At 44.6% G+C, this 17,549-nt stretch overlaps 1 protein-coding gene across 5 annotated transcripts in view; it reads right to left on the bottom strand.

The window, feature by feature from the left end:
• Nucleotides 1-945: 945 nt before the first annotated feature.
• Nucleotides 946-17,549, bottom strand: part of DDHD1 (DDHD domain containing 1) — a 64,191-nt gene continuing 47,587 nt past the window's right edge. For 4 of the 5 annotated variants that reach the window (XM_031602328.2, XM_090141960.1, XM_090141959.1 and 1 more), the window contains 6 exons: nucleotides 12,685-12,947; nucleotides 10,587-10,662; nucleotides 6,846-6,995; nucleotides 5,903-6,155; nucleotides 4,424-4,594; nucleotides 946-1,521 (listed from right to left, as the gene is read on the bottom strand). In XM_031602328.2, the coding sequence (XP_031458188.2) occupies nucleotides 1,340-1,521; nucleotides 4,424-4,594; nucleotides 5,903-6,155; nucleotides 6,846-6,995; nucleotides 10,587-10,662; nucleotides 12,685-12,947 (1,095 nt within the window). In that variant the 3' untranslated portion in view covers nucleotides 946-1,339. Of the gene's footprint in view, nucleotides 1,522-4,367; nucleotides 4,595-5,902; nucleotides 6,156-6,845; nucleotides 6,996-10,586; nucleotides 10,663-12,684; nucleotides 12,948-17,549 lie in introns of all 5 variants that reach the window. The other variant, XM_090141958.1, reaches the window with a different exon arrangement.

Raw genomic sequence — 17,549 nt, forward strand, 5'->3', positions numbered from 1 at the left:
GGCTGCCACCACGGCCTCATCCTCTGCAAAGGAAAGCTGAGATTCTGCAGCTTCTAAACATGCCACACAGACCATAAATACCCGAGCCAGAGGCAGTGCAGAGGCTGTGGATCTGACACTTCTGCTCTAGAGCTGTGCATGGCTGAACATCCCAGCAATGGCCTTTTAGTGTTTCATTGGGAGATATTTCCTCTCATCACAACACATCCCTCTTGGAGGCTCCTGAATTAGTTTCAGATACAAATCCAATCTAAGTTCTGGTATCCTCAGGTTTTGCCAAGTTTATATAATGCTGCTCTCCTTCTTCTTGACGGCTCCCTGCATGTCTATATACACACACAAATATATGTTTCTACACAAAAACACAAATATATACACCTACTCATGGCAAAGGGACCCTCTACACACTGAGGTCAAAGCCTTCATACATTTCAGAGACACGTGGGACCTGGCCAAGCAATGACTCACCTTTGAGAAGAAGGTGATTAACGTCATTTGTGTGAAACCACAAATATTTATTTTAATGAAAAAATACTTAAAGTGTGCCACAGTGTCCATATATTCATCTGAATAGTAGTACAAAGATATGCATTTCTGAGAAAAAGTCTTAACGCTGTAGAAAATAAACGTGGTTCTTAAATTATGTCAAAAGAAACCAGTAAAAAAGTAATGTTTTATACACTGGGATAAAATGAAACGGAGATAATAAATTATAATTACAGTTTTTCATATCCTCGTGGTGCTTTTCAGCATTGGTTTCTCCATGTGCCACGTAGAACACAGCCCAGCAGCCAGCACTCAGAATGGTACCGTGGATAACAGGATGTGGAGCTGAACAGATCCTAGAGAAACGACACCACCGTTCGTTACTGACTGACACATACAACATTGGAACATGGCAGTTTTAGGTTTGTAAGTAACACATACTTTGTTAATGGAAATTAATTTTGCTTCTTCTTTTTTTTTTTTTTTTTTTTTTTTAAATCAACTCCTCTTTTTATACTTTAATGAACTGAACAGCAATTATGGTCATCAACAAGAATGTCACCCGAGCACAATGCACAACGGAGTGTAAGTGGTGCTGCACGTTGTGTCGTCTTCTTATGCAAAGTCAACAGGAATTTGGAACAATTTCAGGTCTGATTAAGCACTGCAAAACGTTTGAAACTATAAAGTGCTTTTCCATACAAATCATTTTTGCTCCTTAGAAACAGGAAAAAACCCAAACATGCACTTAAACCTGAAACCTCCATGCCATACATACTGCGGTTTAACATCTGTTTTGTGCCATTGGTTTTCAGATTTCCTTTCCCATCCCTCCCAAACCCCAGTCAAAAATTCAGATAGCGTCCAAATTGGATTTGTCAGTATCGTCCTGGTCGTGTTTGTACATGAAGGTTAGCAGGAAAAGAGCAATATCCAGAGATGACCAATAGGCAGTGTGCGACGTGACTGCAGACCAGTATCTGCTCTCCACCAGACCTTCCCTGAGCTCGAAATCAATCCTGTGCTCCAGTTCCACTAGAAATTGGAGAAGAAAGAGAAATGCTGTTAGAATTGCACATCAGTGGAAGGAAAAGAAATCCTTGCTTATTCATCTGTCACCTTTAGGTTCTGATTCTGCAGAAACCAAACCTAAAGCTTGAAAAGAGCTGGTGTATATATATATATTTAAGTAACTGTGTATAATCTTTGTATACTGATTATAGAAATAAATCTATGCTCCTTATGATAACTACACAGAAATACCCAGGAGATGCTGAGAGCCCGTCAGCAAACTCTTTCAGGAGGGGGATGCTCAGAGCCTGCAGCAATGAAGGGATCTGTTGTACCTCTGGCAGCTGAATCCCCATTCAGACTGCAGTATGACGTGCTTTCAGAAAACCATAGCTCCAGCCTTTTTAATTTCCAGATTATTCCAAATACGTTTCAGCAGTTATCCTTTCATTGTAATGGCTGCTTTGATTAATACCACATTCAGAGCAATTCTCACTGCATGTTTCACTGGGCCAATGGTTGACCTATTGTGAAGGCACTTTCAGTGGTTAGAAAATCTCTGCAAGGAGCAATGGAATGAAAAGGACAAAACTAAAAGCCTGCTTAGCTACAAAAGCCAAAACCCCATATTGAGTAAAAAATGCAGCCATTTATCAAAGGCAATTTCAAGGAATTTTAATTCTTGGCTGGGAGAGAGCATAAATGGAGCATCACAACAAGCGCTGCCTCCGCGGTCGTGGCACAGCAGCACTGGGAGTGACAGCCCTTCATCTCACAGTGGCGTTTCGCTGCTTTCCAGACACAGCAAGGAGAGGGAATCGGAGCCTCTGCATACCAGGAGACAACCACAGTCATTTCCACTGAGATGCATGCATTCAGAACCGGTTGCTCTGCAGCAAAAACACCCCGACCAACCCCGTCTCTGTTACAGAAGCCTGGGAGGAAGCCAAACCCCACTGCAAGCTGTGCAGCCACTCTCGGAAGCAGACACTCAGGCCATGGATTGCATCACTCTGCCCGCAGATTCGTGGCCTCTGCCCGAAGTTCTCCTCCTATAGATGGGATTTCACAGAATCACAGAATGGCCCGGCTTGGAAGGAACCTCAAGGATGACAAAGCTCCAACCCCCAGCCACAGGCAGGGCCACCAACCTCCACATTTCACAGCAGCCCAGGCTGCCCAGGGCCCCATCCAACCTGGCCTTGAACACCTCCAGGGATGGACGGGGATCCACAGCCTCTCTGGGCAGCTGTTCCAGCACCTCACCACTCTCACAGCAAACAACTTCCCCCTGACATCCAACTGAAATCTGCCCTCCCTCAACTTCACACCATTTCCCCTTGTCCTGCTGTTAGCTACTCTTCCCAAGAGTTGACTCCCCTCCTGTCTGTAGGCTCCCTTTAGGTACTGAAAGGCTGCAATGAGGTCACCCCGCAGCCTTCTTTTCTCCATGCTGAACAAGCCCAGCTCCCTCAGCCTGTCTTCATAGAAGAGGTGCTGCAGCCCCCTGATCATCTTTGTGGCTCCTCTGGACCCTCTCCAACAGCTCCCTGTCTTTCTTGTATTGGGGGCTCCAGACCTGGACACAGTGCTGCAGATGGAATCTCAGCACAGAGGAATGTGAGAATTGTGCAGGAGACCTCAACGTGCCACCATGCAAAGGGACCTCGTCAAGATCTCCACAATACTGGCTGTCACACCACTCCATTTCCCTGAAGTTTAAAACCAATTCTCTGTCCGCAGCAGTGACTCAGGCAGGTTATCTGCTGGAAGTGGCAGCAATCAACAGGCTGCAATGCATCATGTGAATGCAATCACAAGATACAACAGTGCTAACACTTGTGACTGCTTAGATTGCAAAAGCCCCGCCTTGCGATGAGAAGTTTAAAAATAAAGTATGAATGTCTGTAAAGGAAGCATATGTACTTTTTAAAAAAAACCCAGCTGCTAAAATTGCACTCTGTGCTCTGGGCGGTTCAGAGCAGGACAAGGACAGCCTCTGTTTCCAGCCATACCTGCATTTAAATAGAGATTGCTTCAGAACTGCAAATGTATGGACAAATTTACATAAATCCATTTCATTACAGAGGCTGAAATTCTTGAAGCAATCATTTTGCTTTCCCTAGAGACAGTCTAGGAACTACGGATGGACAGGTCTCGTTAGCTTAAACTCATACACACATACATGTGCGTGAGTATATGTGACAGGCACAAATGCACAGATAAATGTTTTTTAAGAGGACCAAAAAAAAAAAAAAAAAAAAGATAACAGGGAGAACAAAGTCAGTAATTGTACAGCCTTCAAAGAATGAGAGAATGGCTGAGGCTGGAAGGGACCTCTAGAGCTGATGTGGTCCAATGCCCTGCTCAAGCAGGGATACCCAGAGCTGGAGCCCAGCACTGTGCATGGCTGGTTTTTGGAGATCTCCAAAGAGGAGACCCCACAGCCTCTCTGAGCAGCTTGTTCCAGTGCTCTGCCACCCGCACAGCAGAGTGATGGCCAGAGGGAACGTCCTGTGCTCCAGTTTTGCCCACTGCCTCTTGTCCTGGCACCGGGCACCACCGCACAGAGCCTGGCTCTGTCCTCTCCATACCTCCCCTCAGGTATCAATGGACACGGATGGGGTTTCTGAGTATCCTCAGCTCCAGGCTGAGCAGCCCCAGCTCTCGGCCTCTCCTCACAGCAGAGCTGTTTCAGGCCCTGCAGCACCCCGCTGGCCTATGCTGGGCTCTCCCCACCATGCCAGGCCTCTCCTTTACTACTGGGGGCCCGGAGCTGGGCCCAGCACCCCACGCGCGGCCTCACCAGCACTGAGCAGGGGCGAGGATCCCCTCCCTTAACCTGCTCAGCACTCCCACAAGACACACACGCAGCCCACTGGAGATGTTGTTCCCACAAGGGACGTAAGGTGGGCTAGTCACTGACACGTGGGTTCGAGGAAGCCCGAGCTGCTGTGTGAGAAAGGCGGCGTTCCCACAGCGCTCTTCTTGTCGTCCCCTTCCGCTCCATCTTTTCCTGGCTCTGCAGTCTGTGTACTCGAGCGACCAAATCTCGAAAACAGCATCCCTCCGAGGCCCTTCCCAATGCTCGCAGCTCCTGAGCTCAGCAAAAACAAACAAACAAAAGGAAAACAAGCACGAGGTCAGCCAATTCAAACTGCAAATTAAAGCCGCTGCTGTACCCGTCAATTAGAGCGGGGTGATGGAAAACACTATTCATGCTTTTCTAGGGTGGGAACAGCTTATCTGACTGAAGTGTGCACTGTTTATCGTGATGCTAATCTAGTGGACGAGCAAAGGCTGTAATTTGGAACCTGTAGTTACGGGGAACAAAAAAATAGATGAGAATGCTTTTGCAGAAAGGAATCTGGAATTTTTAAGTCTGTGTTGTAATTCCTCCTTTACAGAAAGTTTAAGACAAATGTTTCATAACCATGATGCTACCTTCTGAACCAAAGGATCCCATGGGAATATTTAAGAGACTTCTTTTCTTTGTGGTCCTCACGATGGAATAACCCCTACAGAGCTTTAGAAATGCTCTATCATCCTTCAGTACGACTACTTCAGTTGCTTAGGAAGAAAGGTGCAAAAGCTAGGAACAGATCTGAGCTGTTTTCTCCTGCCTTTGCTGCCACCGTATGGACGAGACACTGAAGTTGCTGTAGTAACACAGCAAAAAGCAGTGTACTGTGAGAGTGCTGCTTTGAAACTCTGCATGATTTCACTTAAGGACTGAACTGCTTTTATACACTCTATTTGTTGGGTTGGCAGGATTTCTTGCACTAGGTCACACTAACCTTCCAGATCCCACACAGAGAGCTAAAGACAGTCCTTGAGTCAACAAAAACTGCATGTGCGTGCTCAAATATAAGTTCCAGTGAAAGTGATTTTAAGCTCTACTAAATCAGGGCTTACTCTGATTCAGAAAGTTGATTCAGAAAGGCAGAAAGGGACAGACTTCACAGTGAACTAGCCCGTATTTCCCTCGGTAAAATTATAACGTTTGGGTTCCACTTAACCTATATGGAGTGATTTTTTTTCTTCTATTTGTCAACACCACAGAATGTAAACACAAAACAAGCTTCAAAATACTTCTCCATGAAGTACAGTGGAAATTATGAAGCCCCCAGGACATTACCATAAGAAGGCAGACAACAATAAAGCGGCAGTAGCATAAACTCTCTGACCCACATCCTCTCCCTGCAACAAATCCTTTCCTTGACTTCAATGTATTATGTAAACTGTCTTTTCTTCAAAGTAAATGTTAGTTTGGATTAGAACAAGCAATGCAAAACAAGCACTGAAAACAGGCAGGAACGACTTGCTGACAGTTGGACCTTAAACACCACAGAGCAGTGATGCTCGGTGAGAAGACCCTGCAGAAAACAGTACAAGGAGCAATTACCCAGTATACTGGCTTTGCCTATGTTGGTTATGGACTCCCCGTAGTGGCGTCGAACCATGACTGGTGAAGTAGTTGGGCTTGGTACAGTCGAAGCACTTTCGCCATCAGTAACTGAGGTAGGTTCTTTTGTTGGGTTGAGAAAACTTGGCTTCATATGTTCGTAAGGTAGAGGGTTTGTGGTGTTGTACCAGTGGATCTGGACTGGTGAAATGTTGCTGTAGTGCTTCAGGATTAAAGGTTCTAATCTATAGGCCTGCAAGAGGAATTCAGGAAAGAAAACACTGAGTGGGCAAGATGAAAACTATCTACCCCTTCCCATCCAGAGCCTGGATAGGAAAGCATGAAACTGCCCAGTCAGACTCTTGTCAAAGAGACTGCCAAGGCCCTACAGATCAGAGGCCCAACATCCTGCCTTTGATGACAGCTAACACTGGCTGCCTATGGAAGAGCGTAAGGACAGCAAAGTTACACCAATACTTCCTTCCCAAGGCCTATCCCACCCTCTAACAATCTGTTACTCCCCTGGGGAAAACAATGGCGTCTTTGTTTTTCTACAGTATTTTGTGAACTGCTCGTGAAGCCTTTTTATGATGGCAGTGGTAGACTTGGGTCTGTGACATTTAATGGAAGCCAGTAAGCTAAACCCAAGTTGGAACTCGACTGAAGGGTTATTTCACGTCTTTGCAAAAAAGCAAGTTGAGTACATTCAAATTTTACCCTCATTAATTTGAAAAGAGAAGCAAAGTATACGATACTGAAGGCAACTGTTTGTAGCAAATGTTACTCAGCTCTTACAAAACCCGAGATATGGCACAGCAATCATTAACAGCCGGTGCCGTGTGAACACACGTGTGTCGACTCACACACTGTGAAGAACTCGTTATCACACAGCCAACACTTAAAAACAAAAGGGTAAAAGCTTGCAGCTGCAATTACAACTCACCACTGGATCTGTTGGGTGAAAAATATTTAGTAAGCGGTTACAAATCGTTCTGGGCAGAATATGATCTTGGCTCCCGCTGTTTCCTGGACGGATGCCACGCAATGCCAAAAACACTGCTAGTGGAGACCCCATACAAAAGAAATTCTCAACCTAAGGAGAGATTTCATCTGCGTTAATGAAGGTGGAAATAACGCTTTCTAACATGGCTGGGTTTGATTTCCCTCTGTTTCAACCGAGGGACTTGTATAGCATTGGTGAATTGGAACAGGGAAGAGCACTGTAATAGACACAGTGTAACGTAACAAGTTAAGTTTCCTGTTTTGTTTTTTTTTGCTGTGAGAAGAGTTACATGTTGTGATGCTGCACGCTTTGAGAGTGGAAAACTGTGTTGGATATCTGAACTGAAAGAAGTCTACCAGCACTGGAAGGAGTAATGCAAGAACTTAGAAGACACTAAGGAAATACATGTGATGTGTTTCACATCATTAAAGTCTGCTTCTCATGCAACTTTTCAAAGTTCACCACAGCTCCATAACCTTATCCTCAGCTAGTATTCCTTGACTCACTTTGCTACAGAAGCCATCAATGCAAGCTACACTGAGCACTGAAGATGACCTACAGAAAACCCTTCTGGTAGTCACACACACACACACACACACACAAAGCTGCTGTTACGTACAATCTCTTACAAATACCTGGTGTTAAGTGAACAGAATGGTGCTCGTCAGAAGTGTCACACATCACACAGAACCACACCTGAGCACAGCACAATGAGCTAACTTGCAGCTCACTCTCACGCTGTGCAAAGCTGCTGTGACTTGCTCTGCAAGGGTTGTCCTCAGCACTGCCAGGCAGGCAGAGCAAACCTGCACTGCAGCCACAAGGCCATCTGACATCCATCACTGAGCACACATCAGTGCTAATAACTTCTGGTCACCGCCAATGTGGGCCAGGATTCAACAGTGACCAAGAGGTGAATGCCTCTGTATCCCATTACCAATCCTCAGACACTGTCTCCTAGGAATATCAGATATAAAAACTCTGTAGTCAAAAATTATTTTTCAAAGTCAAAATTACTTCTTAAACTTTAAAATGTTTTCTTTTATGAAAAATTAATTTGGTCATTGTAACAGCTTCACTGTAGCTTTCCCAGTAGTAGCAGCAGTTTGCTGAGGAGCAATCAGCGTGCTGCTACTCAACTGGTGAGAGGAATGACTTTATTCTTGCTGGGTGCACGTGGAGAATGCTTGGATTCCCACACGCCTTTGCTTTATGTCAGCACACGGAGCGAGGGTGTGGAAATAATGGTCTGTTTCATCTACCAGATTCCAGCATTGAACAAAACATTCTTCCTCCTCTTACTTGGCACTGGTACTCCACCTCTTCCTTCCAAAAGAATGTCCAAGTTCCAGTTCAATGGAAAAAAGCCCTAGGTCTTCAGCAAGGCTATTCAATGTCATACACTGCAAAGCACAGCTCACTGTCATCTGCAGTGTTACTCCAGTCTGGTTCAAAGCAGCTCTTCTGTCAATTAATCTTCACAGAGACCCTTACATTTCTGCAGTTTGGACAAAAAGCTTTCTCATCTTCAAATACAATAGAAACAGATATTCACTGAGTTATCCTTTGAAGTGAGTACATAACTTCTAACCCCATCCATCAGACGTGCCCATATACAGCATTTGCAGTACACAGATGTGGTCTTTCTGCTTCAGAAAGAAATCAGAAAGCGATTGCCAGCTGACATTTGCTAGCACTATAATACTTCCCAGAATTCTCCTCATGCAAAGATCCTTAAAAAGGTAAATAATTTAAATGGTCACAAGGTGCACATTTCTATCAATAAACATTAACAGTGTTCACAGACAGATGCTTTTTCTTGGAGCACAGTGTTCTTTGCTGTATTATTTTCTTCCATGCACAAGTTTTCAACATGATCTTCCATCTCTGGTAAAGTCACAAAGACAAAGTACCGATTGGAGGGTACTTTAAAGGGTGGCAATAAATCAATACCAATGCTAAAAATCAAAAGCAAGCCTTCCAAAAATAAAGCCCTTTAAATTGCAGTCATTAGATGCTTAGCACTGTAGCAAAGTGGCATCTATCAATTTTGGTGTTCCTGCACGAAGCAGGACTGAGGCTCCTCTAAATGTTTAACACAGAAGCAATTTTTAAGAACACCACTTTTCGGGACAACACTTCTCCTGGTTATGATTCACGAACAGAAGACCTAATGGATTAATTTTAACATTAAGCAGAAGCAGGTATTACACCATTCCCCACACGTTCATATTCTGGCAAGTCCTTTTCATTACAACTGCATGTAGCCACTTGGTTGTGTATGACAGCCTAAGAGATCAGGGATCAAAGACTCTCCTGCACTGCACAGCCCAAAGTAATTTGTGGATCAAGCACCTGCAGTGAATAACAACTCAAGATCCTACTACAGCTCTGTCTGCCAATAGCCGAGGTGCTTGGTAGTCAGTGCCTACAAAGCAGTTACTTCTCTTTCAACAAGCTCGTCATCCTCAGGAAGCTTGTTGATGAGCAATCATCGCTCAGTGATAGCCTGCAGAAATCCTCCCCTGGCAGAAGCACCTTGCTATCACATTCATGGGAAGCCTTCCTCTTTCCCTTGAGGTTTCCTTTCTTCCCCCTGAGGTCTGTCCCATGCACAGTACTCGAGCAGGAGGAGTCATTAGCTTTGCTTTACACTAGGAGTACTGATATAAAAAAAACAAAATGTCTTTTTATTTTTTCAGTAAGGGTAAGAAAAAGGATGCACATCAATGGGAAATTACCTAAGAGTAATTTGGATATAGTTCTCTCTTCTCTCTGCTTTCTTTTCTCCTCCCCTCCTGCTCCCTCTAAAAAGCATCTGTTCAAAGAAATCTTTAAACACAGCTGAGTGAAGAATAATCTTTGCACAGAGCAAGAGGAGCATGTCTGACTTCAGCTTCTTTGATGGTAGAGATAATAGCACGACGTGCATTTTTAAGCTGTGATAAAAGAAGGAGCCTATGACAAATTGAATTACAGTTAGTTTCCTCAAGACTGACCTTGACTTCTGGGAGTGCTTCTGAATTCAGAAGGAAAGACAAATGGCAAGTTAAGAGCAATAATCTATTTTCTTCTTATCTACCATGTCACATTTTTAGTGTTTAATATTTTAGGATATAGCAGAGCAACTAGAAAGCGTCGCACATCCCACCACAAAGCTAGAAAATGTCTTTTTCCAATGATACGAAATTCTAGCAGTTTACAGAGCCAATTAGCAAGCAGTCTATTTCACAAGTCTAGAAATAACCTGTCCTACCTGTCAGGCCAGAACAATTTCGAAGGAAAATCCACTGCTGGAGGAAATTCACTGCGATTGCCTCAGAGGTGTGATGTGTTAGAAGCAGCCCCCAAGGGAGATGGATCAGTTGACAAAATAGAAGTACAGTTTTTCAAGGTATGTGATTGGTGCAATTTGTCAAAAGGTTTTTACCTTCCCACACGTGTGTGCAGTGTGATAGCTATTCATACACTGGATTATGTATTTACATAGAAACGTATATATCTGTAATAAATAGTAGTACATGAATGTAGTAGTATGTTTATGTACATCCACACACATTCATGCTATTTTACCAATATTTAGTGACATGGAAAAAAAAAAAAAAGAAAGTAGAATAACTCAAACTGCAAGTGTGTTTTTAGTGTGATTAGGACATTCAGTGAAAATCTAGATATACGTACCTTAAATTTTAAGACAGGTGTTTTTGCTATGGTGGATGCCTTTAAGCCTTGTAACCTCTCTTCTATCTCTTTCAACCTGGAAAATAAGGAGATCTTTCTGAGACAGAAAAATGCAGATGTATTAAGGCACCTGATCCAAGCAGGCATTCATGGAGGGTCCAACAGTTTGTCTGTTAGGCAGAGAGAATGACTGCGTTGTTTCTTCCTCTGAGGCAGTCCAGTTGATTAAGAATCAATGCATGTGAAATCCTGTTTCTCTGACCACAGGAGGAATCAATCACGACATGACAGTTTCTTTGCTCATCACCCCAAGCATCTGCCCATCCTCCCTGCTCAGGAGCAGGTGATTCACCTCCTGCCTCCTTGGTGTTTCTGCAGCCACATCACCTGGTTTTAGTTTGTTTTGTTCAGCCAGAGCCATGGGAAAATCCATGGCCCATTATGGAGTTCTGCACTGTCGTGGAATATCTGAAGGACAAGGTGTCACATTTTCAGCTCTCTCTAAAAAAGGTCATATATCTTTCAGCAGTCTGTAGGATGAACAACATCTAACCCAGCACTAAGCATTATGCCCTCCTCAAAGCAGGAAAAAGCACCTCTTCAAGTTCTCCTAAAGCACTCTGCAAGCAAAAATATGAAAGTTAACCTCTGTCATCCTGATTAGAAAGATACTAGTCTGGAGCTAAAGCTTTCTGAAGAGTAGTCCTCTCAACCAGTTAGCATGCTTCAATGAATGTGATTTGCTCTTAAAAAAGAAGGCATGCAGAATTCTTGACTCTTGTAAGCTGTTCTTGAAGGGTTCCAATCAATAAAATTTACATGCTCACGTTCTACAACGTAGTATATTTATGCATGCTGTCAAACACCTTACTCAGGCATATGTATTTCCAGAAATCCACTACATGTTTGAGAGCCTTGCAACACCAGAAATCCAGAGGACAGAAATGTAAAACTGACATCCTTTACCATTCCAGACTGAATGACACTATGATGGTCTGTGAACAGGGGAGCCACTCTATCTATCACAGAAGTGCCTGTGTCAAATGGTACTCAGATTACTGGGGAAGAAATGTGAAATGCTTCAGTGCATACCTAAGGAGCTGGAGCGTGGATATAAAAACTGTGATTTTCATTGGTCACATGCTTGTAATATGCCTGTAGGGTCACCTTACCCCTGGGCACGATTCTTGGGTCTCTTACTTCTCTACTTTCAGAAAGACCAGACTTTATCCAGCCCTGCAGCTGTTAGAGATGTCCTGTACCAATCCCTAATTACACACATGCTGATTTCAGGCACAGCGGATCTGATGCAATACTAACATTTCCAAAGCACCACTGGAAAGTTCATGCTCCCACTATTAGATTCTCTGTCCATAGAGTCTCACAGTACCCTGAATCCCAGGTTAGAACAGGAAAAGCACCTTAATCACTGTGTGGGGGCAGAGTGATTATCTACACTGTCACCTCATACTGAGAATCCTTACCAACACATGCAAGAAACAAAACCAAGATCCAATCCATCACAATGGGCAGTGCTGCTTTGCACTAGGAACTGCATTAACATTTCTAAATGGCAGCAGGCAGAAACTGGTAAATGATCTGCAGCACAGCAGTAACCCCCTAAGCCCAATCACAGCAACCACAACATCTGCACCCAGCTGGTGGAGCTCAATTCCCAAGTTCAAGTCTTAGAGAACACTTCTTATTTTTCTCAAGAAACTCTGGCATTTCACTGCTCAGGTTCTGCGTGTTTCAGCTCACTGCACACCTGTGAGCTACATCAAATATCTGTGGGGCTCATGGCCTGACCCTGTCCTTTCTTCTCGGCTAGAAGGAGCTCCCAGTGCATCTGGGCAGTGAGTAGCAGCTACTTGTTTGAGTTTGGTATAGACTGTAGAATATGAATTCAGAGCTCTTATTAGCACTGCCAGCTCCCTGCCTGCTTAGTTCTGCATTTAGCATTTACCACTGCCATTCAGCATCATCAGAGGAACATCAGCTGCAAACTATAAGAGCTATGCTGGGTTCTGGAAATACCCAAAGGGCGTCACGTAGGGCTGTGGTTTTATCCTTTCATAACCAGAAGTGGATGCATTACCGTTGTTTGGTTATGTAAAGTTCTTCAAGTAAACGTTGCTCCTCATAACTCATCCAACTGTCTTCAAGCTCCTCCTCCTCTTTCCGCAGCAACTGTTCATACAGGCTGACCGGGTTCCAGCCAGTCATGATGTCGTAGGTGATGACACAGCCCAGAGAGTGGGACACAATGGAGACTTTCCCTCCTTTCTCCTCAAACTCTGGATTCCGAGAGCAGAACAGCGTGTACAGGCGGTTCAGCTCCTGCTGCAGCCCCTTGACAAGCTGTTTGGAGGTGGTAAGGGAAGAAGGTTTAATAACAACATATCTTACTGCTCCTGTTCACACAGCCTCCTGAGCATGCATACAGGACAAGCATCGTGTTCAGTTTGTGTAACTGGGAGAATGTCCCACACTGCTTTTGGATCTTTGTAAGGTATACTTGAATTCATTCTGCCCATTGCTCATGTTTGAAAGGACCAGAGCTTCCTATTTGACTTCCTCTCCTCCATGCTGCACCTATGTCATGTTTCTTCAGAATGAAATAATGCTAGTACAGGAAAAAAGCAGTCTCATCTCAGGCAAAAGGAAGATGCAGGAGGAGAAAAAGCACAAATGAGAAAAGCAGAGCCAGAATTTGAACATTTGATGTAAGCAATGCTAACAAAATGTTTTCTGGCTATAGATTACTGGGAGGTTTGGGGGAAAACAATAATGCAACATAGTTCTCAGCCATCACAAGCTAGTCCCATGATGCTACCATCATAAATACATACTCGCTCTATTTTAGTCCTAATTGAATCTCCCAGAGGTTTATCTGCTTCAAGTCCTATAGTAGTGTACATGCACATAAAAACAGGAAGATTCACTGCAATATTTTTTTTTAGAGAGATACGTTAAAAGACACAAGATTTGGAAAACAGACAATACAAAAAGAAAGCAGTTTTGCTTGTGATACTCAACACAGAAACTGAGCAATGCTTGCAGGCTGTGTAGAGGAGGACAAACATGAAATTGCAAATCATTCCCTTGTTAACAACAGGAAATTAAAGCTATAGAACATGTAATTTGGACATGATTTGTCAAGTGCCTGAATCATTACTGAATATAAATATGAATGACGCTAGCACTGTCAGTGTTTGATATACACTTTGCTGAGATAGAAACCACACAAGCCCTATGCCTCAAAGCACTGTGAAATGATTAACAAAGCCTTGCAGCAGCTCAGAGAAATAAGCATCAACATTCCCATTTTCAAGTCTTTTTGTTGTGATGCTGCCTACCGCGCTTGGCACTGTGCAGAGGTTGGGAGATACGTTCACACATGAACAAATAGGCAGAGATTTGTAGCAAGGGCTGAAAATAGCAATCAGGACTGGTTGGCAGTTTCTCCATTAAAAAAAAAGGTTTTGATTACAATCCAGAACAAAATAACACAGATCTGTTGAAATCAAAGTGTTCCAGGACTATTGCCAAGCACTCAGGGAAAAAAGGGAACGCTGCTCTCCTGTAGTTTCCAGGCTGGCTTCCAGGTACCCCCAAGGAGACAGCACTATGTCCTGCCTGCAGGGCCCTCAGCAGGGAGCCCACAACCCCAGACACACAGTGGATGCTCTGGATGGAGCACTGGCTCCTGGTTTCAGTGCAGGCAGCACAGAATCACAGAATCATTCAGGTTGGAAAAGACCGCTGAGATCCCCAAACCCAACTCCAACCCATCCCCACCGTGCTCACTGCCCATGTCCTCAGTGCCACTTCTCCATGGCTCTGGAACGCCTCCAGAGACTCTACCATTCCATGGGCAGCCATGCCAGTGCATCACCAGACTTTCTGAGAAGAATTTTTTCCCCATATCCAATCCGACCCTCCCCTGGCATGACTTGAGGCCGTCACCTCTTGTCCTATCACTGTTATCTGGAAGAAGAGGCTGACCCCCACCTCACCACCACCTCCTGTTGGGGAGTTATAGGGAGTGTTGAGGTCTTCCCTGGGTCTCCTTTTCACCAGACTGACCCAACCCAGCTGCCTCAGTCGCTCCCTATAAGAGCCATGTTCCACCGCCAGACTCACCGTGGCTCCCAGGTACTCTATCTATACAAGGGGGGAAAGAATAATACTTTAAAAATCCTAAAAAATCCTAATTCTGAAACCGCTAAATAATCCATCTCAGCATTAACAACTTTTTTTTTTTTTTTTTTTTTCTGATGGAAAGTTAAAAAGAAGGTGCACAACAACTCAGCTATGTCCTTCAGTGCACCCAGGGCACTGCCCAACTTACTCAACAGTTCTGTACCCTACTTCCCTATTTCCCTGGAAAAGCAGACTCCTTTCAGGAACAATATTGCATCAGTCTGCCCACAGCCCATAGGCACAGAGTGGGCAAGTAACCTTCTGGCATTGTCATGTTTCATTATAGGATTATGTTCTTTTGCTGCTTTGGGGACTAAGACAGCCCAGGTTGGACATTATGTCCAGTCTTCTTTACAAATGTCCAAATCCTTAGAAACTTGTTGTTATTAAGGAGTTAGACAAAAACATGGTCTAGGAAACTGGCTGTGGGCTTCCAAATAGCTCTATATTTGCCAACCAGAGTACGAGTATTTAATTTGATTAGATATCTGACACACAGGGTTTGTAAATCACTGGGTTATAGAATGAATCACAGAATGATAGAATGGCCTGGGTTGCAAAGGCCCACAGTGTTCATCCAGTTCCAACCCCCTGCTGTGTGCAGGTCGCCAACCAGCAGCCCAGGCTGCCCAGAGCCACATCCAGCCTGGCCTTGAATGCCTGCAGGGATGGGGCATCCACACAACTAGTGGAATGCAAGCATGAACCAAACCCTTCCTTTGTTCCCACCTCCTCTCCTGCTTCTTCCCTCCCAATTTCCACCTTCATCACTGACAATGAGCCATTTCTCCAGCGCCATTCTTTGGCAGCTGCTCCCCAGCGCTTTGGGTAGGGCTTAACCCACAAAAAAGCTTGAGTTTCCTTGAATGCTTGCCCAACGTGTTATCATCATCTCCTGAAAGTTTCTCACAGACTAAACAAGCTCAAATACCCCCACAAAAGGCAGTACTGAGTCAATATTTTCCTGCAGCTGCTCCCACAAACCTTGTTTGCTGCTCTGATGTCCACTGCCTGCTCTGCTCAACTCCTCCAGGAGGGACCAGTGAAAAGCAGCCAGCCTATGGAACAGACTGAACCACTGCAGCAATAGGAACATTTCCTAATCCTTCAGCAACAGCCACATCAAATCCCTGCACCCAGCTGGCCCTTCGACTGCATCAGTCTGAGGATGCAGGAACCTTTGAAAGAGAGGTACCGAAAATCTTCCAATATTTCTGTCTTGCTTCCTAGGAAAGCCCTTTCTCCCTGTTGTGGTTTTGGGAGAAATAAATCCTGAGCATAGTAAGCAGATCAATTATTTCAGTGCAAAAGTTTGGTGTAGGATTAAAATGCTATGAAGCATGCAGATGTGCCACTAACACTCGTGCATAAAATACAAATAAAGCATACTTTACAATGCCTGGAGCCCTTAATGCAGTCAAATTTCAAAGACTTTATAGCAAGTCATAATCAGGCACACTAAGCAGCCCACAATCCTCGGACTGAGAGAGCCAATATGCACTGTTGCATTTTCAGAGGTGCAAAAGTAAAGACACCCGACAGACAGCCTTTGCCAGTTTGACAGAGCTGTGTCCAAGTCAAGAGTCTTGATTGCCAGCAGTCAAAGATTTCAGCAAAGCAGAGCAAAGGAAGAAAAAAATGCCACGGGGACCAAGCAGATGCAGCACACTGCTACCCACTGTGCAACTCTTTGGGGAGCGATTCTCTTTTTGCTCCATGAGAAGTCAATGCAGTTGCTTGGAGCTTCCTTTATCAGCTGAACTTTTGCCAGCGCATCTCCCGTGTAGGAAACTGAAGCCCATGGGATCAAGTTGCTCAGATGTCATTGTTTTTGATTCTGACAAACTGAGGTTAAATGCTCTATGACCTTCACAAGCCTAAATAAAAGCCCAGTAAGGAATCTTCCTGCACACATGTGGAGAGCCACAGTGACACTCCTGCAGGCTGAGGGGCAGGCAACCCAAGACTGACAATCAAGGTATAGGAATGGATCACTGGGCCTGCTCTGATCCGACCGTAAATCCCGTCTGCTTTCCAATTACATGCCTGTCTGCCACGCTGCTTCCAACGTGTAGAAAAATAGCAGCCCATCCAACCACTGAGGAGTCCAGGTGGCAAGGGTATATGCTTTGTGAACAAGGGACAGAGGCTCAGTCAGAGGAGACGCACTGCTCTCATCTCCAACATAACAACTTTAGGATGAGAGGTGCTGGCCTTAAGTTGCTCTGGGGAAGGTTTGGGTTGGATATTAGGAAGAATCTCTTCTCAGAAAGAGCAGTGCTGCAGTGGCACAGCTGCCCAGCAGTGATGGGTCACCGTCCCTGGAGGTGTTCCAGAGCCGTGGGGATGTGGCACTGAGGGATGTGGGCAGTGGGATGGTGGGGTGGGCTGGGGATCTCAGAGGTCTTTCCCAGCCTTAATGATTCTATGAAGAAGCTGACTACACAGGCAGAAGGATCACGTCTCTAATTAGCTCTTGGGTGCCTGGGCAAGCCTGGACTGCTGAAAGATGAAGAGGAGTAAGTAACTGTGGAAGCAGCAAAATACCCGGAGCTGCTGCCTGTCTCAGCTGAAGCTCCTATGTGAAGGTATTAGCTGCATCCTGTGTTGAGCTGCAAAATAATAAGCCTCTAAATCACAGCCACCGACATCTGATACAGCTGTTCATTCCTCTTCGGATGGAAAGAAGCCCTGGGAGACTCAAGTATAGATGAGCACTCCTGTTTCTTGCAGTGCAGAGGAAACTGGCTGTGCACA

Source organism: Phasianus colchicus, chromosome 5 (genome assembly GCF_987193195.1).
Source record: "Phasianus colchicus chromosome 5, bPhaCol1.hap1.1, whole genome shotgun sequence".
Taxonomy (NCBI): Eukaryota; Metazoa; Chordata; class Aves; order Galliformes; family Phasianidae; genus Phasianus; species Phasianus colchicus.